This window comes from Carcharhinus amblyrhynchos, chromosome 24 (assembly GCF_965287045.1).
Source record: "Carcharhinus amblyrhynchos chromosome 24, sCarAmb.v2.hapA, whole genome shotgun sequence".
In the NCBI taxonomy this organism is placed as follows: Eukaryota; Metazoa; Chordata; class Chondrichthyes; order Carcharhiniformes; family Carcharhinidae; genus Carcharhinus; species Carcharhinus amblyrhynchos.
The window spans coordinates 23,380,805-23,405,813 of NC_137347.1; the positions used below are offsets into that span (position 1 = coordinate 23,380,805).

Sequence of the window (25,009 nt, forward strand, 5' to 3'; positions counted from 1 at the left end):
GTGAACTGCTGTTACACAATGTTGCAATATGACCGTGTTTCATGATGTTTCACATTGGTTCATAAGATACGGGAGAAGAATTAGGCCATTCAGCCCATCGAGCCTGCTCTGCCATTCAATCGTGGCTGATATGCTCCTCATCCCCATTTTCCTGCCTTCCTCCATAACCCTTCAACCCATTACCAATTAAAAATCTGTCTAACTCCTCCTCAAATTTACTCGCAGTCCCAGCATCCACTGCACTTTGGGGTAACGAATTCCACAGATTCACAATTTTTTGGGAGAAATAGTTTCTCCTCAACTTAGTCTTAGAATAAGGGGTAGCAAATTTAAAACAATGACCTCTTATCGTAGAATGCCCCACCCAGTGGAAGCATTCGTTCCACGTCTACTTTATCTATACCTTTTACCTTTTGAATACCTCAATTTGATCTCTCCTCATTCTTCTATATTCCAGAGAGCATCAGCCTAAACTGTTTAATCTCTCGTCATACGACAAACCCCTCACCTCTGGGATCAATCAAGAGAATCTCCTCTGAACTGCCTCCAACAGCACTACATCTTTCCTCAAATAAGGGGATCAAGACTGTGCACGATACTCCAGGTGCAACCTCACCAATGCCTTGTACAACAATACTTCCTTACCTTTTTTTCCTATTCCTTTAGCTATAAATGGCAATATTCTATTCACTTTCTTTACTATCTGCTGTACCTACACGCTAGTTTTCTGTGACATGAACGAGGACACCCAGATCCCTCTGCACCAGAGCACTCCAAAGTCTCTCCCCATTTAGATAATAAGTTGCCTTTCCATTTTTGCAACCAAAATGCATGACTTCACACTTGTATGATTCATAATCATTTTAATCTGAAATTATTTAATTCAAATGATCTGTACGGTTGAATTGAAATTGCAAACTCACTGCCTGTGAAGAATGAACTCAGCATAGATCAAAACATGTCCCATACTGTTTTATTATAGGTGTAAAATTCATATTACTGGATAATGCTCATGTTTTGAGCATTTTATTTTGCATTACCAGGAATAAATTGTAAGTGGGTTCATGTCTTATAGAAATTTGACCACACATCAATTAACAAATACACAACAACCATTGTTAGCATGTGTACTTCCAACTTACGTAGATTCTGGTCGGGTCAAAAGGACATTCATTTGTTACTTGTATAACATCCTTGGTGGAGCTGAGATGACAAAGTGTGAGCAAAGTTCTTCCACCATTTGCAATGGTCACCACCACAGAGATTGCCAGAATGAGCGTACAGGCCATGGAGATGAGGGAATTGAGCATACTACTTACGAACACAATGTATTGCTACACAGGTAAACAAAACGACATTTGTTAAACATTTTCCTTATTGTGGTATACAGGAATGAGTTCACAAGTGAAAAAATACTTGCACTTTTCTTCTTGAATCATCCTCATTCATGTTTACAAATCCCTCTGTAGTCAAAACTGGCAATCTTAATTCCACAAGATTCTCCAGTCTTACTTCCCAGCTTTCATAGGCAGTATTCCTGACTCTAGTCATCTCATTCCCCAGCCCTCATGTTCTAATGGAAGAGCATCAAAGCACAACCTTCACTCTGAAATTTTTGTCAACCTCCAGTAGCTTGCTACTTTTGATAACTTCAACACTGTATTCTGCACCCTCTCCTTCCCCTCTCCCCATGTACTCTATGAATAGTATGTTTTGTCTGTAACTGCTCACAAGAAACAATACTTTTCACTGTATCCCAATACACGTGACAATAATAAATCAAAATTTTTCTTTCTATCTCAAATAAAAATCTCCAAACCTCTTTGCTCATCCCATACTCATTTAATTTTTCTTGTCTGTTCAGTGTCCAATTCTCCCTTGTGAAGGATTATTTCCACTTCATTGAAGATGCTGCCTCAGTGTTAATTGTTGTGAAGGTGATATTAATTCAGTACTAAATAAGATGCATAAAATTAGTGACTTCTACTCACCAGTACTGTACGAGGCATGTTCCCCGATAATACAATTACTACAATGCCAGTGCAAATCGTCTGAAATACAAATTTAGAAGTGAGTTTATAGTAATCTAATAGAATCTTGTGAGGGCAGCATTAAACAGTTTCATGAATTGCAGAGAAGAAGACACATATAGACTAGGTTAATCAGTAATGAGTACAATAATTGTGGAATGTAATCCAGTGAGAGATACAATCCATTGAATCACATTGAATCCATATTCTGGAGTTTTGGAGCAATTGTCTTGGGTGGAGAGGGGAAGCATCAAGGTAAAATTTCAAGAGTTATTTCTGAGGAGATTTCACACTGCAGTTATTTGCCACTTTCAGAGATTTTAGCAGTTTGATTTTAGTCTCAAAGATTAAAAATCTCAACCCCAACTCGCCCACTTCTGCTTTTTAACTGAGTCGAGGCAGGAGGCTGATGAAGCCTCATGCCTCACATACAACCAGTCTTCCAACGTTAAGCCTGGCCAACTCAGTTTCCCAGGCCTTAGGAAACCTGGCATCTGAAATGAGTCACGTTGGTGCCAATGTGAGTGATTCTGTATTCATAAACCAACATTCACTGCGTATTATTCTCTTTAAATAGTACATTCAGGAGATATTTTGTGGGATTCAACTCTCAGTGTGAAAACTCATTAAACGAGAGCATATTTGCACACTGAGAATTGAACCCCACAAAATATCTCTTGAATGTACTATTTAAAGAGAATAATGTGCAGTGAACGTAGTGTTATTTGCCTCCCCAAGTATAATATTTGCAGCTTAGCACTTATAAATTTGAAGACAACTTGAGGTAGTCCAAAATGTTTTCTGGTGTTTGTTTGAGGCTGCAGGTTATGCAACGAGATTGTAAAGCAAATTAGGACACAGAAAAAAATAAAGATTAGATCTGTTAGTCCACATAGTGTTAGTGCTGGAGTTATGTTCTGACTGCATTTTCTATCATCAACTTGGAAATACAACCATTGTTTCTTTCTGATGAGTGTGAAACTCATGAATCAATGAAAACCTTCCAGTAATGACTAAACATACTTCTTCACGCTTGAATAAAATACAGCTTGGTATTTCGAAAGCTATATTAATAAGTTAATAAGTACCAGTATTCCTGAGATTGCGGACATAATGTTGGTTACAGAATATTCAACAGAAATGCCATCTCCTGGCAACGTGACATGTCGCAAGACTGTGCCGTGGGTAATCGCTCCCAGAATGAAGTTTAAATGTCCAGTTATGATCAAGGCGATTCCTACTTTCATCAGCTGCTTTCTATCCAACAGATTATCTGTAAGACAAGGAAACGAAAATACTTGTGAACGTTAAGCAACAATCTGAACAATGGGCTTCCCTTGCTTTGGAAAAGCAATGGGGAAGCCAAAAGACCATTCTTGTTCATGTTCATAAATGGTCTTCTATCACACGTTGCTGATACACCTTCCTCCATCATATAGCTAAAGAAAGAAAATTGCATGTTATTTCATCAGAAGGTGAGGAGTAGTGCTGAAGTTTAATTTCATCAACTGCCTACCCTTGGCTGCCAAGCTGAAAAAGAATGTTTTCCTGTGCAACCACTTGCAAGTGCATGAATTTATTTTGCCACGTGTAGAGACAAAACCACCTCACAGCATCAGGGACCCCCAGGTTCGATTCTCGGCTTGGGTCACTCTCTGTGCAGAGTCCACACGTTCTCCCAGTGTCTGCATGGGTTTCCTCGGGTTTTCCAGTTTCCTCTCTCAGTCCACTGGTTTGGTGCATTGGCCATGCTAAATTCAGCCTCAGTGAGCCCAAACAGGTACCGGAGTGTGGCCATTTGGAGATTTTCACAGTAATTCCATTGCAGCGTTAATGTAAACCAACTTGTGACGCTAATAAATAAACTTTAAACTTTGTGGCGAGTGGAAGTACGGGGGAATAATCTTGATTGAAAAATGATTATTTGCGAGGTGATTATTGTTTAAACCTATCTATGTAGGATCATAAGGTGACTACAGATGAGGAAAACCTTATCTTTCATTCATCCAAAGAGAAACACACAGAAAATTGCCATCTCCTCTACACTGGGGAGATCAAATGCACAGTGGGTGATCGCTTTGCAGAATACCTTTGCCCAGGGTGACCTCAACCTTCCAGTCACTTGCCATTTTAACTCAGCATCTTGCTCTCATGCCCACATTTGTCCTTGGTCTGTTACAGTGAGCCTGGTGCAAGCTGGAGAAACAACACCTCATCTTCTGATTAAGCATGTTTAAGCCCTGAGGATTCGACGCTGAGTTCAACAACTTTAGACTGTGACACTTCCCCTCGATCTTAAATCCCTTTACTAAAAAATAACCCCCACATGTATTCCCTCAATGCCACATCAGGCCATCTGTCCATTGCTTTTAAGGTTGATTTGATTTATTATTGTCACATGTATGAGTATAGAGTGAAAAGTATTATTTCTTGCGCATTATACAGACAAAACATACATAGAGAAGGGAAGGAGAGAGTGCAGAATGCAGCGTTACAATAACAGCTAGGGTATAGAGAAAGATCAACTTAATGCAAGGTAGATTATTCAGAAGTCTGATGGCAGCATGGAAAAAGACGTTTTTGAATCGGTTGGTACATGATCTCAGACTTTTGTATCTTTTTTCCGACAGAAAGAGGTGGAAGATAGTACGTCCAAGGAGCATGGGGTCTTTGATAATGCTGGCTGCCTCTCTGAAGCAGCAGAAAGTGTAAACAGTGTCAATGGATGGGAGACTGATTTGAGTGATGGTTGCTACATCTTGTTGCAATCTCTCACAGCTACAGTTTAATATCTCCCTCACTTTAGTTCTGATGAAGAGTCAAACAGACTCGAAACCCAACTCTATCTTCTCTCTCTGCAGATGCTGAGCTTTTGCACCATTCTCTGTCTGGTTATATGGAGAATAAACGTTGGTCCAGCCAGCAAAACACATATTTTATGAAATAATTTTAAAAAAACTCCAATCATGCCATCCAAATTGCTCTTGTATGACTTGAGACTTTTGCCTGTACTCTGAAGTGCTCTTGAAACTTCATTCCAAGGGGGTGATTATTCTGTGGGTGAGACATTATTTTCCTGAACTGAGCCCAATGTTTTTCCTTCACCAGTTTGAATTAAATAAATGCGCATAAAACATTGGTTTGGCCATTGTGAAGAGCACTGATTGCAGTTTGGGGGTATCTTGAAGGGATGTTAAAGCTCTGGAGACTACACACTACAGATGGGGTGGCACAATAGCACAGCAGTTAGCACTGCTGCTTCACAGTTCGATTCCCAGCTTGGGTCACTATCTATGTGGAATTTGCACATTCTCCCCGTGTCTGTGTGGGTTTCCTCTGGGTGCTGTGGTTTCGTCCCACAGTCAGAAAGACGTGCTGGTTAGGTGCATTGACCCAAATAGGAGCTGGACTGTGGCAACTAGGGGAATTTCACAGTAACTTCATTGTAGTGTTAATGTAAGTCTTACTTGTGACTAATAAATAAACTTTATTAATCAGAATGGTTCCAGAGTTGGGAGGTTTTAATTATAAAAAGAGATGAGAGTCACTGGGACTATTTCCAGCAGAGTACGCCAAATTCACTGAAGGATTTTAAAATGATCGGGGGAAAGATGGACAGGGAAAAAGTCTATTTCCTTTGTTTTGTGGTCTGTGATGAGAGATCATCGATTTCAAATCCTCACAGTGAGGACAGGCATTCAGGAAAAAATTTTCACCTGGCTTATGCTAGATGTGTCTTATTGTAGGTAGATCAATGGCTGACTTCTTGAGTGTGCAGCGAACTCTCTTCTAACTCTGACTGCGTGTGTGAAAATCTTGAACACAGAATAATCGAAAACCTACAATACCCTACAGTGCAACACTGCAGAAGGAGACATTTGGCCTATCGAGCCTGCACCCAAGCCCTATCCCAATAACCCATGTACTTACCCTGCTAATCCCCCTGACACTAAAGGGCAATTTCGCATGGCCAATCGTCCTAACCCACCCATCTTTGGAGTGTGGGAGGAAACTGGGGCACCTGAAGCAACCCACAGAGACACGGGGAGAATGGACAGTTATCCAATGCCAGAAATGAACCAGGTCCCTGCTGCTGTGAACCAGTAGCACTGACCACTGTGCCTCCGAAATGAACATACCCACTGTATTCCTGATCTGCCACATGGGAGCCAAACCTAAACCCTAAAAAAAGTTTGCATTTCCACAACTATCTTCGTCACAGGAGTAAATGTGAAACTTCCCACTGAATGCTGGCTCCACCTAATAATTCAACACTATGACCAATCAGAAAAGTGCAGACCCACAAAATCCATGATTATTATAGATATTTATAATTGAAGTGAAAAGTATTGTGCATGATTCAGGCTCCTGCATCTTTTTTTTGCCTCTAGCTGAAATTCACGGCTACTTTCCTGTTGCCATCCTGAGTTTGAAAGTGAAGATAATTCTCAAGTAAGTATCGCACCCATTATTGCATGCCATTTACCCAGTAATCCTTGCAAAGCAGTTCAGCTTTTAAGTGTATCCATTTTCAAATGTTCGCAATGGAATACTGTACACCTTCCATTCCTGCAGTCCAAATAGTACAGCAAGCGTGCTGAGGTGACACACACTGACTAGTTCCCTTTGGAGGAGTGCATCTGATGCCTGACTTTGGAATTATTGTAATTGGTCTCTTTTCAGGTTGATGATGAGTCAGCATTCATTTATTTTTCTCAGCCTGTTCTTTTTCTCTGCTTCTTCAGACAAGCCAGCTGGCTGGCTGAGGCTCCTTGCCCAGCAGGCAAATCAAGAACACAATAAACCTCACCTTCCTGGTAAGTGACATACTGCAAGGACAAAAAAATTGACATTTGAACTCTCAGCAGTTTGATTTGGGAAGGTTGTGTTCTCATCGAAAAACAAGTAATCTGACTGAGCAAGGTGAACAGAAATATTTGGTTAGTCAACATAGAAACTTGCATACTAACTTGGTTCCTAAAATATACAGTGGAACATCTTAATGCTTAATAAGACCAGCTTTCATTGTGCCCTATCACATTATGGAGCCTTTGTTTGATCATGGCACAGTGCTTGGCACTGCTGCCTCACAGCGCTAAGGACCCAGGTACGATTCCTGGCTTGGGATCACTGTATGTGTAGAGTTTGCATGTTCTCCCCATGTCTGCATGGGTTTCCTCCCACACTCCAAAGATGTGCAGGTTAGATGAATCTCCCTCAGTGTACCCAGACAGGCGTTGGAATGTGACGACTAGGGGATTTTCACAGTAACTTCATTACAGTGTTATTGTAACCTACTTGTGACTAATAAATGAATCAATCAATCAATAAAACAAGTAATTATTCTCATATTAAGAGTTTAAGTAGATGGTTGGAAATTCATTTCAGTGAGTTAAAATCATTCTTCCTTATTTCTTTCCTGTCCTTTGGGAGGCGATGGCCTAGTAGCTCAGGTGATTCTTTGCACACCTCCACTCTGCTCCTTCTCCTTGACAGAATGGTAACTTAGATGGCAATTTCCTCATTCTTGGTGGCACGTTGCATTGGGGTCCCATTGCCAAATGCCTTGAGATTACTTCCTTTCGTAAAGATGCCTTAAACAAGGATCAGGTATTATTGGTGCTAATATTAGCATTGCTATTTAAAAAACAACTTATTTTGATTCTACCTTATTCCTTATCAAAATGTCATGTAAATTTTATAAGTAATAATGATCAGTGCATTTTCTGTGATCATGCTGGTTGTCTCACTGACCATATTGTACTCTGGGAGATCGGGGCACCTGGGCAATGGCGTGCTGCACCCTGCTTTACCAGCAAGCTTAGGCTCCACACCCTTCTTACTGGCGAGAGTCATAGCTCCCCCTTTTTTATTTTGCACTAAGTGCCATAATATTGCAACTCACGGTTCGTAGTTAAAAAAAAAGCACCATTCTCTTCCGATGTCTCGCTCTTCTAGTATTTAGAATTTTTTCATTAGGTCTCGCCCATTGAGACCAGAATGCATCACGGTGTCACAAAAAATGTCACTGCATTGCTTACATGGACATTTTGCAATACTCCCGACAGTTAATGATTCATTTGTGTTGTTGGCTGCCAAAGGTAGTTCTCTAATAACTGACTTTCGGTGTATATTTGTGGGGTGGGGTAAGGGACGGGACACAACTCATCTTCCTATCATTTGAGATTATTGACATTTGGGTTTGACATAAGCCAAAAGTTTTTAAACATTAACTCTCCACTATGAAAGAGAAAGAACAAGAAGGTTATCACTCTGACCTCGCTATCTTGTTAAACCTATCCAACAGTAAACACATACCTCAGGGTCCAATAAAAATATAGAAACAATAATTTGTAAGTTTTATGGAAAGGAAGGGCAGTTTTGACTAGAACAGGGTGGGAGTGGGTTAGTGGATGGTCTCACTTGGCTAATCAGTTCAGTAGTACCATTTAAACCAAAGGAGTTTGTTTTAATTTTGTGCGCTAGTTTAAAACGGGCAGTAATAAAAGTGACAGCCTCTCCTGAGAGAAGGTTGCCAATTCGCTATCACTTATTTTACAATTGCTACACTGTCATAGATACCAATGTATCTGTCTGTGAAAATGTTAAATGGTTGGCATTCTGTAATAGAAGCATCTGGACAAGTGCTTTGTATTGGAAGTATCCTTGCAACTCTATCACACAGAATACTATCAGTGCTGTTACGACTGGCAAAACAGCCTCACGGTATCTACTACATATCTGAAATATTCACATCGAACCCAAATATAATGTGCAAGTTATGCAGCATTAGATTTCTAAAGCACAAATTACTAAATGGGCAGGATTTTAGGGCCGTAAGGAGGCAGGAATGGAGTCAGCAGGATGGAATTTTCGGACTCCGACCCCATCACCATCCCGATCCCAAACATTTTCCCAGAAGCAGGCTCAGGTGTAAAAGTGCTTGTCACCCGCAAGGGGCAGGTAGCTTATTCACTCAATTAACAAGCCAACTAATACTCTTGGTCACAGGAAGACTGGGATTTCCCCGTGGGATCCGCACTCCCACCCACTAACCCATGGCTGCCACATCTATCTTGCTGCAGTAGGCAGGAGGAAGCCATGTTGGCAGCTGCCACTGCCACGCAGGAGGGTGCAGGCAGTTTTACTGAGGGTCAGCAGCAGAGAAGGGGCTGGAAAATCATCATGTAGGAAGAATCCCTGAAGTGGCCTAAGGAAATCCCGGGGAAAAAAAAGGTTAAAAAAAAGAGACAAATAAACTTTACCAAGGCCCCAGAGTTCAAATGGCCCCACACACAAGACTCTTCAGGTTCACTGAATTCAACTTTGAAAACTGCATTCTCCACTAGACAGGCTCCTTAATGAGCTCCCTAAGGAGTTTAACGGGCCCTCACTTGGCAACCTGGTGTTTCCTGTTCCCTTTGAAAATTCCAACCAGTCCCAGAGATGTCGAGATCCTGAGATGACTCTGGAGATCGTTGTTTGCCTGCACCCAGTCCCAACCCCGTGGACATTTGAAAATCCTGGATCTCTCATTTGAAAACGCAGGGCATAAACTCTATGGACTGAAATTTTCCACTCCCGCTGGCTGTGGGAATCATGATTGGCAGAGGCAAATAATACGTTTTCTGAAGGCAGGATAAAGAGCAAATTAATTCTCTCAACTTACAAAGCAAGTTAAAGATGGGTCAAGTTTCCTGATGTTGGCAAATCTCACTTGCATCATTAGCATTTCATGCATGCAGACTAAAAGGTCACTTTGCCAGAATTAAATCTGCCTTCCAAATTACGTTCCATGCCAACAAGAATGTTTTTTTTCCTTTATTCTTTTGTGGGATGTGGGCATCACTGACAAGTACCACCATTTGTTTCCCATCCCTAGTTGCCCTTGAACTGAGTGGCAATTAAGAGTCAACCACATTGCTGTGGCACCGGAGACCCAGGAGGGTTCAAACCCGGAACGCATAGCAGGAAGGCTTAAGCCCAGAAGATGCAACCCGGAAGGTTTGGTCTTGTGTGGATCCTTGGAAACATTTGGATGAACTGTTTGTAAGCCTGAGAGGCAAAACCCCAGAAGGTCACATGACATATAATTGCCTCTATGTTTGCTGTAATGGCATGGTTTGTATTGTGTTACTAAGTATTGGTATTGTGTTTATATTAGGTTGTTGTTTCATTTAAAATAAAAACTCCTAAACCCCAATAATCTGGAATTATGTTGCCACATGTAGGCCATACCAGGCAAGCATAGCAGATTTCCCTCCCCTAAAGGACATTAGTGAACCAGATGGCTTTTCATAACAATAGGCAATAGTTTCATGATCAAATCCAGACTTTTACTGAATTAAAATGTCATCATCTGCCGTGGTGGGATTCGAACCCAGGTTCCCAAAGCAGCACCAGGTCACTGGATTATTAGTTGGGGTATTGCAAAAGTTCCGGTCACTGCATTATAAGAAAGATGTGGAAGCATTGGAAAGGATGCAAAGGAGGTTTACCAGGATGTTGCCTGGTATGGTGGGCAGGTCTAATGAGGAAGGGCTGAGGGATTTGAGGTTGTTTTCATTAGAGAGAAGGTGGTTAAGAGGTGACCTAATTGAGGCATACAAGATGATCAGAGGATTAGATAGGGTGGACAGTGAGAGCCTTTTTCCTCGGATGGTGATGGCTAACACGAAGGAACATAGCTTTAAATTGAGGGGTGATAAATATAGGACAGATGTCAGAGTTAAGTTCTTTACTCAGAGGGTAGTAAGGGTGTGGAATGCCCTGCCTGCAGCAGTAGTGGCCTCGCCAACTTTAAGGGCGTTCAAATGGTCATTGGATAAACATGTGGATAATATTGGAATAGTTTAGGTTGGGGGGTCATTAGATTGGTTCCACTGGTCAGCGCAACATCAAGGGCCGAAGGGCCTGTACTGCGCTGTAACGTTCTATGTTCTAAGACCAAATTGAACCCGGGTCCCTGATGCTGTGACCTGTCAATGTGGGAACAAGTCAAATATTACAACTATTAACTTCCACAAAACACCTATCCCCACAGAATTCCCAAGTGACCAAGAGTTACAAAGTAGAGCATCACTTGTCTTAAGAAATATGGATAGATCTGCATATGCACAGAACCTTGGTAGTAACCCTTAAAACACTCAATTTTCCTCAGTTTATAATTCATTAAGTTTTAGTGAAAGAATGTTGCATTTGGATGACCTTTCCCTAAATGCTGGATTTACATGTTAGGAAGTTTTTAGTTCGTGGTAGATCTGTGCATTTTTCTTATTTGTGATAATTACTAAGCATTTTAAAACTCTGAAGAAATCGTTAGCAGTGCTTTGAATGTTATGTAAATAGTAATGGTTCCCTGCGGTCTTTTAAGTAATTTCAGTTAGTTGACTTCAATCTTTGTCATGCAGAGTCTATTACTGCAAGTCTTTTGTAGATTTTTATTGCTTTCACAACAAAAGCAGAAAAATGCTGGAAAAGATCTGGCAGCATTTGAGGAGAGAGAAACAGAGTTAATGTTTCCTATTTGTTGTGACCCTTCCTCAGAGCTAAAGAGAGGGAGAAATATGATGGCTTATACAATGGACAAGGGAATATTTAATGAATGTCAAGACACTGGGAATCTCAGAGGAACAGATGGATCCCGGAGTACTTTTCACAGATCCTCGAAGGCAGCAGAGCGCACGAATAGTATAGTTATGATGGTGTCCATATATGGACACTTGGTTTTATCAGTCATGGCATAGAGTATAAGAGCAAGGAGGTAATGTTGGAGATGTAGAGAACTGTAGGCCACAGCTGGAGTTTTTTCTATTCATTCATGAGACATGGGTCTTGCTGGCTGGCCAGCATTTATTGCCCATCCCTGGTTGCCCTTGAATGACCGAGTGACTTGCTAGGCCATTTCAGAGGGCAATTGAGAGTCAATGACATCGTTGTAGCTCTGGAATTACACGTAGGCCAGGCTAGGTAAAGACGGCAGGTTTCCTTCCTTAAAGGGCATAATGTACTGTGTGCAGTTCTGGTCACCTCACTATAGGAAGGATGTGTTAGCACTTGAGGGGGTACAGAGGAAGTTCGCCAGGATATTTCCTGGGATGGAGAGGCTGGATAGTTCTGGATTGCTTTCTTTAGAGCAGAAAAGGCTAAGGGAGACATGATTAAGATGTATGAGATTAGGAGGAGTATGGACAGTATGAGTAGGGAGCAGCTGTTCCCCTTGGTTGAGGGGTCAATCATGAGTGAGCACAGTTTGAGAGTAAAGGAAAGGAGATTCAGAGGAGATGTGAGAAAAATAATTTTAACTCTGAGGGTCATGGAAATCTTGAATGCACTGCCTGGGCAGGTAGCGGAGGCCAGAAACCATACAACCTTGGGTCACTGTCTGTGTGGAGTTTGTATATTCTCCCCGTGTCTGCATGGGTTTTCTCTGGGTGCTCTGGTTTCCTCCCACAGTCTGGAAGACATGCAGGTTAGGTTGACCGGTCATGCTAAATTAACCTTACTGTTGGGGAATTAGCAGGGTAAATATGTGGGGTTATGGGGATAGGGCCTGGGTGGGATCGTGGTCGGTGCAGACTCAATGGGCCTCTTCTACACTGTAGGGCTTCTATGATATTGATGAAAAATATTTGGTTGGGACTTGAATCATCTTCGGGATATGGGACAAGTGCAGGAAAATGGGATTAGTGCACCTTTAGTGATAGTTATTGTCGGTGCAGATTTGATGGGCTGAAGGGCCTTTTCTGCACTGTATGACTGTACACTGTATAAAAAGAGGCTGGAGCAGATGATCAACGATTGGAGAGATTGCAACAAAGATGTGTAGGAGAAGTTTTGTTTCAGATGCCAGCATCCGCAGTAATTTGCTTTTATTGTTTTACCTTCTATCTCCCAATCTCATGTCAATACCACACACGTTATACTGTTCTTTTTCTCCATGAAGGAGGAATGAAGACATATGTGAGCCAGCGTCTGTGTACAGGAATTGTTTGTGTAGCTTTGCAAAATGAAAGTGTTGGACTTTTATGGACACGCAATGTTTATTTACTGGGCATAAGGAGGCTGTACCAGAATAGGTGCCGGAGTGTGGCGACTAGGGGAATTTCACAGTAACTTCATTGCAGTGTTAATGTAAGCCTACTTGTGACACTGCCAAATAAATAAATAAGTTTTTAAAAGGCCTTGAAATCATCTGGTTTACTATGGGAGATAGTGATGTGCAAATGCAATGGCAATGACCCCTCATACATGTCAATCTTTTTCTCCTAAACTATATTCATCTAATCTTTGTCCTTGTTTTGCCCAGTGTTGCTGCAGGCCAGCCAGCCTATCTGCAAATGAAATTCAAAAAAAGGTTGGGTTGAATCTATGCAACTTAATGTGATATTCTTACCTGTTTTGCAAACTCAGAAGCAGCGAAAACAACCTTATTAGAGTGATTGACAAGTATCAGACAGGAACATGCTGGGCAAAACTGTATTACAGCAGAGTGTGAAACAGTTCACTGGGAATGCACAGAATCCCTATGGGACGGAAGGGGGCCATTCAGCCCATTGAGTTTGCACCAACTCTCTGAAAGAGCATCTTATCCAGGACCACCAATTTCCCTCTCCCCCCAAAACAGCATCTTACCCAGGCCCACACCTCCCCACATGTAAACTCCACAGTCATCCATGGCTGGAATTGAACCCGGGTCCCTGGTGCTAGAGGCAGCAGTGCTAACCACACAACATAGGAGTCCTTTTGGATAGTGAGTTGAGCTCCTGACCCCATGTCCAATCAATCACCAAAACAGTTTTCGTCTCCCTACCTAAGAAAGGATATATTTGCCTTAGAGGGAGTGCAGTGGAGGTTTACTAGGCTGACACTGGGATTGCCCTATGAGGACAGAGTGGTCCAACTGGTCATGTATTCACTAGAGGTTAGGAGGGTGAGAGGAGATCTGATTGAAACATAAAATTCTAACAGGGCTGGACAGACCAAATGCAGGGAGAATATTTTCCCTGGGTGGGGGGATCTAGAACCAGGGATACAGTTTCAGGACACACGGTAGACCATTTAGAACTGAGATAAGAAAAAATGAAACTCAAAGGGAACATACGGAATTCTCTGTGGAAAGTTGTGGAGGCCAAGTCACTGAATGTATTCAAGAAAGAGACAGATAATTTTTAGATTTTAATGGCATGAGTGGCTTGGGGAGAAAGTGGAAATGTGGCATTGAGAGAGAGGGTCAGCCATGATCATATTGAATGGTGGAGCAGGTGTGAAGGGCCAAATGGCCTGCTCCTACTCTTTATGTTTCTATGTCTATCTCTCTCTGCATTATAATGCTACATAAGAACATAAGAACATAAGAAATAGGAGCAGGAGTAGGCCATCTAGCCCTTCGAGCCTGCCCCGCCATTCAATAAGATCATGGCTGATCTGTCGCTGCTCAGTTCCACTTTCCCGCCCTCTCCCCATAACCCTTAATCCCCTCTCTTATCAAAAACCCATCAACCCGCGTCTTAAAAATATTTAGCGAGGCAGCCTCCACCACTTCAACGGGCAGAGACTCTGACCCTGTCTCATCTGCTGCTAACGCCCTCATCCATGCTTTTGTTACCTTCAGACTCAACAATTCTCCTGCTCATCTCACCAGTATTCCTCCTTTCCACTTCCATAAACTCAGCCAAACCTTCGCTGCTCATATTCCAACTTGCACTAAGTTCCACACACCCATTATCCCTGTGCTCGCTGTGTTACATTCAGGATCCAACACAACACGATTGAACTGCATTTCACACTGTGCGTTTTCCTGTAGACCTTTGTGAGACTTCTTCCTTTGTTCATCTTTTATGACATTCCTTAAAATCCTACTTCTTTGAACAAGCTTATGGTCACCTGACTTGCATCTCCTCATGAAACTTAATGTCATACTTTGCTAAATTATACTTCTGTAAAATGGACTGGGACGCTTTCTTGTGTTAAAGGCACCATGAAATACAAGTTGTTGTCATTCATGTCTGACTTCTGAGAGATGGGTTGAATGCAAACACTTTTGCCCCGCTTCTGTTTCTCAAAATCAAGTTATGCTGCGCAAGATTTAATTTAGTAATGGAAATGAGAATTGGTACAAGTCATCCAATGAATATACACAAGGCTAATGTTACAGCAGCCTGGGATTTGACAGCACAACATATGAAAGAACTTTAGTCTGAATTCTTTGGTAACTGAAGAAAATATACTGAAAATCTAAAACACAATCACAATGATAGATCAACAAAAGAAATTTGTTTCCAATAGCAACCAGTCTTCTGTGCCTTTGAATAAAGTTCATGCTTTAAGTAGTTGTAAATATATTTTCCCTAGATACTGGTACCATAATAGTGAAGTATTCTACTGCTGGTTTTTCACACCTTCTTAAGTAGTCACTTACCTTTGTTGGATGAACATTGTCTATTTTCTGTTAAACCACCATCTGGGGTCCCAAATCGAATTAAGACAAGGGCAGAAATATAGCCCTTGCTTCAGCTAAATCTCTGCTGGCAAAAAGCCCAGCTCAGACAGTCCAATCCTCCAGACTGGAGGACTAAGTAAAACACATCCAAAAATCTCGGTGAACTGGTAACTAATTAAGAAGGGCAACAGATTCTTCTGCATTGATCCCCTGACTCTTTTATGGTTATTATCCTGTCCTTACAGATTACTAAAATATTCACTCTTCATCCAGTTTGACACATTGTATTAGAATCTTTCCTTTCTCAAATCAGCCTTTCCCAAAAGTAAAAGAGCTGGTGGGGAGGCAATAGCCTTGTGGCATTATTGGTTGACTATTAATCCAGAAACTCAGCTAACGTTCTGGAGGCCTGGGTTTGAATCCTGCAACAGCAGATGGTGGAATTTGGCTTCAATAAAAAAATTTGGAATTAAGAATCTATTGATGACCATGAAACCATTGCCAACTGTCAGGAAAACCTATCTGGTTCACTAACATCTTTTAGGGAAGGAAATCTGCCATCCTTACCTGGTCTGGCCTATGTGTGACTCCAGAGCCACAGCAATGTGGCTGATTCTCAACTATCCTCTGAAATGGCCTAGCAAGCCATTCAGTTCCAGGATAGGCAATAAATGCAGGCCCAGCCAGCGACACCCATGTCCCACAAATTAATAAATAAAATTATTTCATTCCATTTTCCTGGTATGGAAAATCAGTATCAATGCAATTTGAATCCAAAAAAAAGAAAAATATAAACATTTCCAAAATGTACATACATTAATTTTAAGAATGGCCAAGCTAAGCAGCCCATCTTAAGTAGCCCATCTCTATTTATTTCCCAAGTAAACCGTAAAAGATCAACCATAAACCTTGTGGCACAAGGCTTTAGAAGCAAAAAAAAAGTTGTGTACATTAATACAGGATTTTAGATGTTTGTGTAAGGGCTGAAAGAAGATCATTAGGGATATCCTATTATTTATATCTCTTGATTGTTATTTCATCCCTGGGTAGGAATTCTTTTTATGGCTGGTTCATTATGCATTTGCTAATTATTCAGTGCGTGGCACTGTTGGAGTTCTAGCATTCAGGAACAGTCTCACTCGCATTAAACAAATCTTCATGTAAACAATTTTATTTGACTGAACAAAATTCACATCTAAAAAAGGTCAAAAATGACAAAGTGCCATGGGAAAACAGGTAACAGCTTATGACTGTTACAATGGGATCATGTAATTGTACTGTGACGGAATAGAAACGATCAAAAAGCCCTGAAGAATAAATAGAGTGGAATAGCAGAGCTGAGATAGACCTCTGTGTGACACGGGCTTTTGGCTCTAGCAAGTGGATGTGATACATTAGGCACCACAGTATGTTTGATATGTGCAATTTAAAAAAAAAATTGGGAGTGATGTTAATAAAAAACAGTAATTTTATTGAGTGGTGAGTAACTGCTAATTTGAATTTTTTATTCTAAGTTGCCTTCAGTTTAAAGGTAATAAGGAGAAATATTTTACAGATCAAGAAAATAAAAACTAGTTGAAAAATTTTTAAAAACTAATTAAAATAGAGATGGAGGGCCAAGCAATGTGTGGTACCTGCTTGACGTGAGAGCTGGTGGACCCCATTGTGGTTCCAAGTGAACACATCTGTAATAAGTGTTGGTTGCTCAAGGAACTTCAGTTCAGAGTTGGTGAGCTGGAGTCTGAGCTTCAAATACTGTGACACATCAGGGAAGGCGTGAGATACTTGGATGCTATGTTTCAGGAGGCAGTCACACCCCTTAGATTAATTAGCTTGAATGTGGCCAGTGGTCGGCACAATGTCAACGAGAGCGAAATAGGTAAAGGGATGCAGGAGATAGAGTTGAAGGAGCCTCAGCCCTCGTCCTTGTCCAACAGTTTTGAGACTCTTGCTCCCTGTGTGGATGAGAGCAGGACCTGTAGAGAGGATGAGCAAACTGACCACTGCACTATAGTATAGGGAGCCATTCAAGTTGGGGAAGAGAAATGTAGTCATAATTGGGGATCATATAGTTAGGGGCACAGAAACTGTTCCCTGTGATTAGCATCGAGAGTCCCATGGGTTGTGTTGCCTATCTGGTGCCAGGGTTCGGGATATCTGATCTGGGATACAGCGAAACTTGGAGTGGGAGGTTAAAGATCCAGTTGTCGTGGTCCACGTAGGTATCAATGACCTAGGTAGGACAAGAATAGAGAATCTGCTGAGGGAATATGAGCAGCTAGGGGCTAAATTAAAAAGCTGAACCAAAAAAAAAACTCCAAATTATTACCTGAGCCACAAGCTAATTGGCACAGGGTTAATAAGATTAAAGAGGTAAACGCATGGCTCAATGGTTGTTGTAGGTGAAATGGGTTTGAATTCATGGGATATTGGTTCCAGCACTGGGGAAGGTGAGAGCTGTTCTGCTGGGATGGTCTTTACCTGAATCATGCTGGGACCAGAGTCCTGGCAAATCGCATAACTTGCCTGTAGATAAGACTTTAAAGTAAATAGAGGAAAGAGGGTTTGGTGGCATAAAAATGTAGACCATTTACTTTAACATCTGTCGTTGGGAAATTGTTAGAATCCATTATTAAGGAAGTAATAACAGGACATCAAGAAAGTCAAAATGTAATCCACCAGGATCAGCATGGTTTTACGAAAAGTAAATTATGTTTGATTAATTTGCTAGAGTTTTTTGAAAATGTAACAAGCCATGTGGATAATGGTGATCCTGTAGATATAGTATATCTGAACTTCAGGAAAGCTTTTGATAAGGTGCTGCACAGAAGGTTAATATACAACGTAAGATCATAAGAGGTTAGGGGTAACTTATTAGCTTGAATAAAAGACTGGCTAACTGACAGAAGGCAGAGTCAGGATAAATGGGTCTTTTTCTGGTTGACAAGGTATAACTAGTAGGGTGCCACAGAGTTTGGTCCTCAGGCCGCAACTATTTACAATCTATATTAATGATTTGGATACAGAGATAGAAGGTACTATAATTTGCAGATGACATTAAAATTGGTGGGATAGTAAGTTGCAATGAGAAAATAAGAAATTTACAAATGGACACAGATAGGTTAGGTGAATGGGCCAAAATGTGGTGGATGGAGTTTAACATAGATAAGTGTGAGATTATCCATTTTGCTCGGAAAAATGGAAACGCAACTTACTATCTAAATAGAGAAAGACTTCGAAGTGCACTGGTGCGGAGGGATCTGGGTGTCCTTGTGCATGAGCTGCAGAAAACTGACATGGAGGTACAGCAGGTAATAAGAAAAGTGAATTGAATTTTGGAATTCATAGGTAAAGGAATACAGTACAAAGTAAGGAAGTGTTGCTGCAACTAAACTAGGTATTGGTGAGACTGTATCTGAAATATTGTGTACGGTTTTGGTCCCCTACCTTGAGGAAGGATGTAACGGTATTAGAGGTGATTCAGAGGAGGTTCACTAGATTGATTCTCAAGATAAGGAGTTTGTCATACGAAGAGACATTGAGCAGTTTAGGCCTGTACACTCTGGCATTTAGAAGAGTGCGAGGAGATTTAATTGAGGGATATGAGATCACAAAAGGAAATGACAAAATACATGTAGCACAAATGCTTCCTTTGTGGGGCAACCTAGAATAAGAGGTCATAGTTTTAGGATAAGGGGTAGCAGTTTTAAAACAGAGAGGAGGAGAAACTACTTTTCTCCAAGGATCATGAATCTGTGGAATTCACTATACCAGAGCGCGGTGAATGCCAGGAATGAATTTGAGGAGATAGATTATTAATTACTAATGGGTTGAAGGGTTATGGAGAACGGGCAGGAAAGTGGAGTTGAGGCTGAGATGAATTGCCTCCCCCTGCTCCAAGCTCTTACATTCTTATGATAGACTGGATGGAACAGTAGATTTTTTCCTTTTTACCATTTTCTTAGGTTAATGAAATGAAATGATATTTCAGTGGAACTAGGCACCCTTGGCTTTAGGTCTTCTGATACCCATTTTTGCTGATGAGTATGAGATAGTATATTCGTACTACACATGTTGTATAAGCTTTTATTTTGTAGTAAACCACTAAAATTAGCAAGGAACATCAGTAGCTGAGCAGAATTACCACTAAATTATATTCAACCTTATATCAGGGCCAAATATCTGCAAGGATGGAATAATTATTAGCAAAAGAGGGAATAATAGAACACTGTTCATTCTTCCCTTTTGCATAAACATAAATAAATCTTGTGTCAAAGAATGGAAGATTTACATACTTCAGACTTTTGGGTAATAGTTCCTTTCAAACACATTATCCAGTTCTGGAAGAAAAATTCAACTTTTCTTTTAAGCTTTATAAAGAAACTTCCCATCTATTATGTCCTGCTGACAACTATAGATGTTAAGCACAGTTGGAAGTCAAATTTCATGATTCTGAAGATGTTTCACTTTGTACTCAGACTCTCTTCCTGTTATAGCACTTATTTCAAAGCCTACATCTCGGAGTCCCTGATCCTGGGAAGACCTGAAGCTGCCCAGTTAACTGACTAAGTGGCATTTAATCCGGTGGGCCTTCCCTTAAAGTAGTGTCACAGGACTCCCACCGGCTTGCCAGTTAGTGGGCGAGAATCTCGTCGCTTCCATTAAATACCACCCTATATTTATTTTCTCTCCATCTCCGAACCTTGCTTTCCTCCTTTAGAGCCTTCCACTTTGACCAAGCTGTTGGTTTGGTGATGGCAGGAACTTTCTGGCCATTCACACTGGTGGGATCTTTCTGTCCTGCTGACAGTGAACTTCTGCCCCAGGTTTCCTGGCAGCACAGGGTGAATTCAATGAGGAATCCCATTGACCAGAAGACCCCACTGCTGGCAATCAGTGCGTCACCTCCCGCTTTGAGCAGCACATGGCATGGGGAGGCCAGAAAATCTCACTCAATATCTTCATATGTTGCTGAGTGTCATTTTTTAAAATTTTAATCATGCTCCTGTGAAGTTTAAACGTTTATTTATTATTATTACAAACACACTTACATTAACACTGCAATGAAGTTACTGTGAAAATCCCCTAGCTGCCACACTCCAGCACCTGTTGATTACACTGAGGAAGAGTTTAGCATGGTCAATCCACCTAACCAGCACATCTTTGTAGTGTGGGAGGAAACCCACACAGATATACAGACTCCACACAGACAGACAGTGATCCAAGGCTGGAATTGAACCCAGTGTTGTGAGGCAGCAGTGCTAATCACTCTGCCACTGTGCTGCCCATTTGGGATGTTTTACCTGTTCAACAATAAATAGACTTTTATTCTTCCCTAAGCTAATTCCATGAATTGCTACCTAATCCTTTGTAAAACAGGCTGAACTAAGTGTTTGCATGAAACTATTATCAAAAAGGAACGTTAAATAAAATGCAAATATTAAACAAAACTGCTGAATTTCTTTCTAAGTCAAGGGTAAGTACATGGCTACATTACACAACGATCGGTTGTCTTAAATAACAAAAGAATGTATGATCCAGGAGACTGGGGCTTTAAGTTCAAATAAAAGCTACTTTATTCCCAGATATTTATGCTCATTTAATTCTGGCCTTTTGAGCATCACTAGTTTTAATCACTCAACTATTGGTGGCGATGTCTTCAGTTGCGCAACCCCTTGGTTCTGAAATTCCCTCCTTACAGGTGAAATTTACTGCCCTCCTATGTGGTGGGTTTAATGGCAGGGGCTACTTTTTGGGAGGATGAGAGGTAGGACTCCACTATCTACTTGCCTCCACCTCAATTAAGCTAGTGGTGGGACAGTCTGGGTGGGCAATTAAAGTCACTTAAGTGTTTCAACCCATTCACCACTGGTAGTAACCCAGCGGCAGGCGAAGGGGGTGATGGGTGGGGGCAGTTTGACTTGCCATGTGGGAAGCACAACGATGAAACCTATGCAGGCTGCTTGCTGGTTCCCAGGGGTGGTCCCTCATTCAAAGTGTGTGATCGAGGCATCTGGCACTGGGAAGTGGAGGGGGGTGGGGCACTCTGAGTCAGCTGACCCCCATCTCCTGTGACCCCCAACCCCATCATCCCCCTCGCCTGTCACCTGGGATCCAGCAATCTGCCCACACCACTCAGAGTCCTTGATCTAGGAGAAGATCTGCTGTTGTCCAGTGAAGGGCCTAAGTGGCACTTAATACATGGGCCCTTCCCAAAAAGAGGGGACACAGGGCTCCCACTGGATGATACCTCCATCGCTTCCATTAAATACCACCCTATATTTATTATCTCTCCACTCCGAAACCTCCTTTCAAACCTCCCACTTTGAACAAGCTTCTGGTTATCTGACCTGAAGGTGCCAAAGTATGGTGACTTCCTGCAAGCTGTGCCCAGCTTACCTTCTAATTCTATATTTTACTCTCACGCTACGCTTTTAAAACTCTAAAATGGTGTAACAATGCTTTAATTACGATACTACAACATTTTAATTATAAAACGCTACACTCTACACACTCTCCTTTCCGTCTCTATTTACAGCATGTTTTGTCTGTATAGTGCACAAGAAAAATACTTTTTACTGTATACTAATACATGAGGCAATAATAAGTAAATCAAAATATGTGCTTAAAGTTTTTTAAAGTATTAAAGTTTATTACTGCCACAAGTATGCTTACATTAATATTGCAATGAAGTTACTGTGAAAATCCCCCAGTTGCCACACTCTAGTGCTTGTTTGGGTACATTGAGGGAGAATTTAAGAACATAATAAGAACATAAGAACATAAGAAATAGGAGCAGGAGTAGGCCATCTGGCCCTTCGAGCCTGCCCCGCCATTCAATAAGATCATGGCTGATCTGTCGTGGCTCAGTTCCACTTTCCCGCCCTCTCCCCATAACCCTTAATCCCCTCTCTTATCAAAAACCCATCAACCCGCTTCTTAAAAATATTTAGCGAGGCAGCCTCCACCACTTCAACGGGCAGAGAATTCCAGAGATTCACCACCCTTTGAGTGAAGAAGTTCCTCCTCAACTCCGTTCTAAACCGCCCCCCCTTTATCTTGAGGCTGTGCCCCCTAGTCCTACTGTCTTTTTTGAGCGGGAAGAGTCTCTCCACCTCTATCCTATCCATCCCATTCATCATCTTATACGTCTCAATGAGATCTCCCCTCATTCTTCTAAACTCTAACGAGTACAAGCCTAGTTTATTCAGCCTCTCCTCATAGCTCAACCCCCTCAACTCCGGTATCAGCCTAGTAAACCTCCTCTGCACTCCCTCCAAGGCCAAAATATCCTTGCGCAGGTGCGGCGCCCAAAACTGCACACAGTACTCCAGCTGCGGCCTCACCAATGCCCTATACAGCTGCAGCAAGACCTCCCTACTTTTATATTCAATCCCCCTCGCTATGAAGGCCAGCATCCCATTCGCCTTCCTGACCACCTGCTGCACCTGCAGGCTGGGTTTTTGCGACTCATGCACAAGGACCCCGAGGTCCCTCTGCACCGCTAATGCATTTAATCAGCGCATCTTTCAGACTGTGAGAAGAAACCGGAGCACCCAGAGGAAACCCACACAGATAGAGAGAATGTGCAGGCTTCGCACAGTGACCTAACACTGGGAATCAAACCCAGGCCCCAGCGCTGTGAGGCAGCAGTGCTAACCACCATGCTACCCAAGTGCCCAAGCCTTAGTGTTATCTCTTATTTATATTGTTCCTGTGAAGCGACTTGGGATATTTTATTATGTTAAAGGATGCTACACGGATGCAAGTTCTTGTTGTTCGAGTCACCCTAAATTTATTTAAAATGTCCCCGTGTGCTTTGGGCAAATGACAGCTTATCGTTTATGCAGCCTATCTACAATGAGCACCATCATTGCTTCCACCTCAATCTATCCGGTTCCAAAGCAACATCTGGATGACGTGCCAAGACTTGATATTGCTTCCCAAACCTTTAGAACTTACTGCCATGCACTTCAATGGACTACAAAGTAATGTGTCCACCGCGGACACGGTCTCAATATAGCCTCAAAAATACGAATGGTAGCTTCAAACAGTAAAAAGATACCAGGTTCCCGCCAGATAGTTAATCTTGTAGTTGTCGCTTTTGTATTTAGTTTTGAAGCGTCGTCTTCAATCCCTGCACTTAACTTTATTGGCAAATCTGACGTTATAATAGTTCAGTTGATATAATCTTTAACAGTCTCCATCTGAATCCCAAAACTAAACGACGGTAACAAAAGCTGAACTTTACATGAAGATAGTGGGAAGATTAGGGTTACCAAAAGGCCTTAAATGTTACATTTGAGGATGATCCTTGCAATGTTTGAACTCGGCTGCAATCAATGTGTAATGGCAGCAGCGAATCTACTTGTCCCACAGTCATGATGTCCTCACTGATCCCAGATTTCCACCGGAGAGTTGGGGAAATTTAACTGCGAGTAGAGATCAGATTAAACCCAAGTTCCCTGCGTTCATGTTGGTGCCTGAACAGTCAGCTTGAGGGCGTTGGTTGCAAGCTCACTTGCTCTAACTGAACATTTGCTTTGTTGTACCTACCCTCCACTTCCAGCAAAACTTTCTCACACTTGCTCCTTTAATCCCTCCTTATGTGACCCTCACTACTAACACCTGAGGAAAAACCTTACCTATTCTGCACATCTTTCAGCCGCAAACTGCAGTGTTCCACTTCAAACTATCACCATCTCCTCTCCTTAACGCTGAATAAACAATCCATTCCCCTTCGGAGCCACATTCATTCCGGAGAATGCAGTTAAACCACACCCGCTCTCTATTAACCCTTTCAGTGCTAAACTGGCTATTGAGAAGTCCCAAATTTAAGAATGCTGGATTTAGTTATATTTCGTCAACGTGATTCATTTTTTTCCCCCAAATATTGGTGTACTGTATGATGACCCCAGTTGTTAGCACTGCTGCCTCACAGTGCCAGGATCATAGGTTCAATTCCAGGCTTGGGTCACTGTCATGTGTGGAGTCTGCATGTTCTCCCCACATGATTTCCTCTGGGTCATAGAGCCGTACAGGTTTATAGCATGGAAACAGGCCTTTCGGCCCAACCTGTCCATGCTGCCCTTTGTTTTAAACCCCTAAGCTAGTCCCAGTTGCCTGCATTTGGCCCATATCCTTCTATGCCCATCTTATCTATGTAACTGTCTAAATGCTTTTAAAAGACAAAATTGTACCTGCCTCTACTACTACCTCTGGCAGCTTGTTCCAGACACTCACCACCCTTTGTGTGAAATAATTGCCCCTCTGGACATTTTTGTATCTCTCCCCTCTCACCTTAAACCTATGCCCTCTAGTTATAGACTCTCCTACCTTTGGGAAAAGCTATTGACTTTCTAGCTGATCAATGTCCCTCATTATTTTATAGCCCTCTATAAGATCACCCCTCAGCCTTCTACGCTCCAGAGAGAAAAGTCCCAGGCTATCAAGCCTCTCCTTATAACTCAAACAATCAAGTCCCAGTAACATCATAGTAAATCTCTTCTGCATTCTTTCTAGTTTAATAGTCTCCTTT

At 41.8% G+C, this 25,009-nt stretch overlaps 1 protein-coding gene across 1 annotated transcript in view; it reads right to left on the minus strand.

Annotated features, from left to right (window-relative positions):
- Positions 1-24,241, minus strand: part of LOC145357894 (keratinocyte-associated protein 3-like) — a 35,703-nt gene extending 11,462 nt beyond the window's left edge. The window contains exons 1-4 of the mRNA XM_080211455.1: positions 24,117-24,241; positions 3,119-3,303; positions 1,992-2,051; positions 1,143-1,334 (exon numbers count right to left, since the gene is read on the minus strand). Coding sequence (XP_080067581.1) covers positions 1,143-1,334; positions 1,992-2,051; positions 3,119-3,303; positions 24,117-24,129 — 450 coding nt within the window. The 5' untranslated portion in view covers positions 24,130-24,241. The remainder of the gene's footprint in view (positions 1-1,142; positions 1,335-1,991; positions 2,052-3,118; positions 3,304-24,116) is intronic.
- Positions 24,242-25,009: the final 768 nt, after the last annotated feature.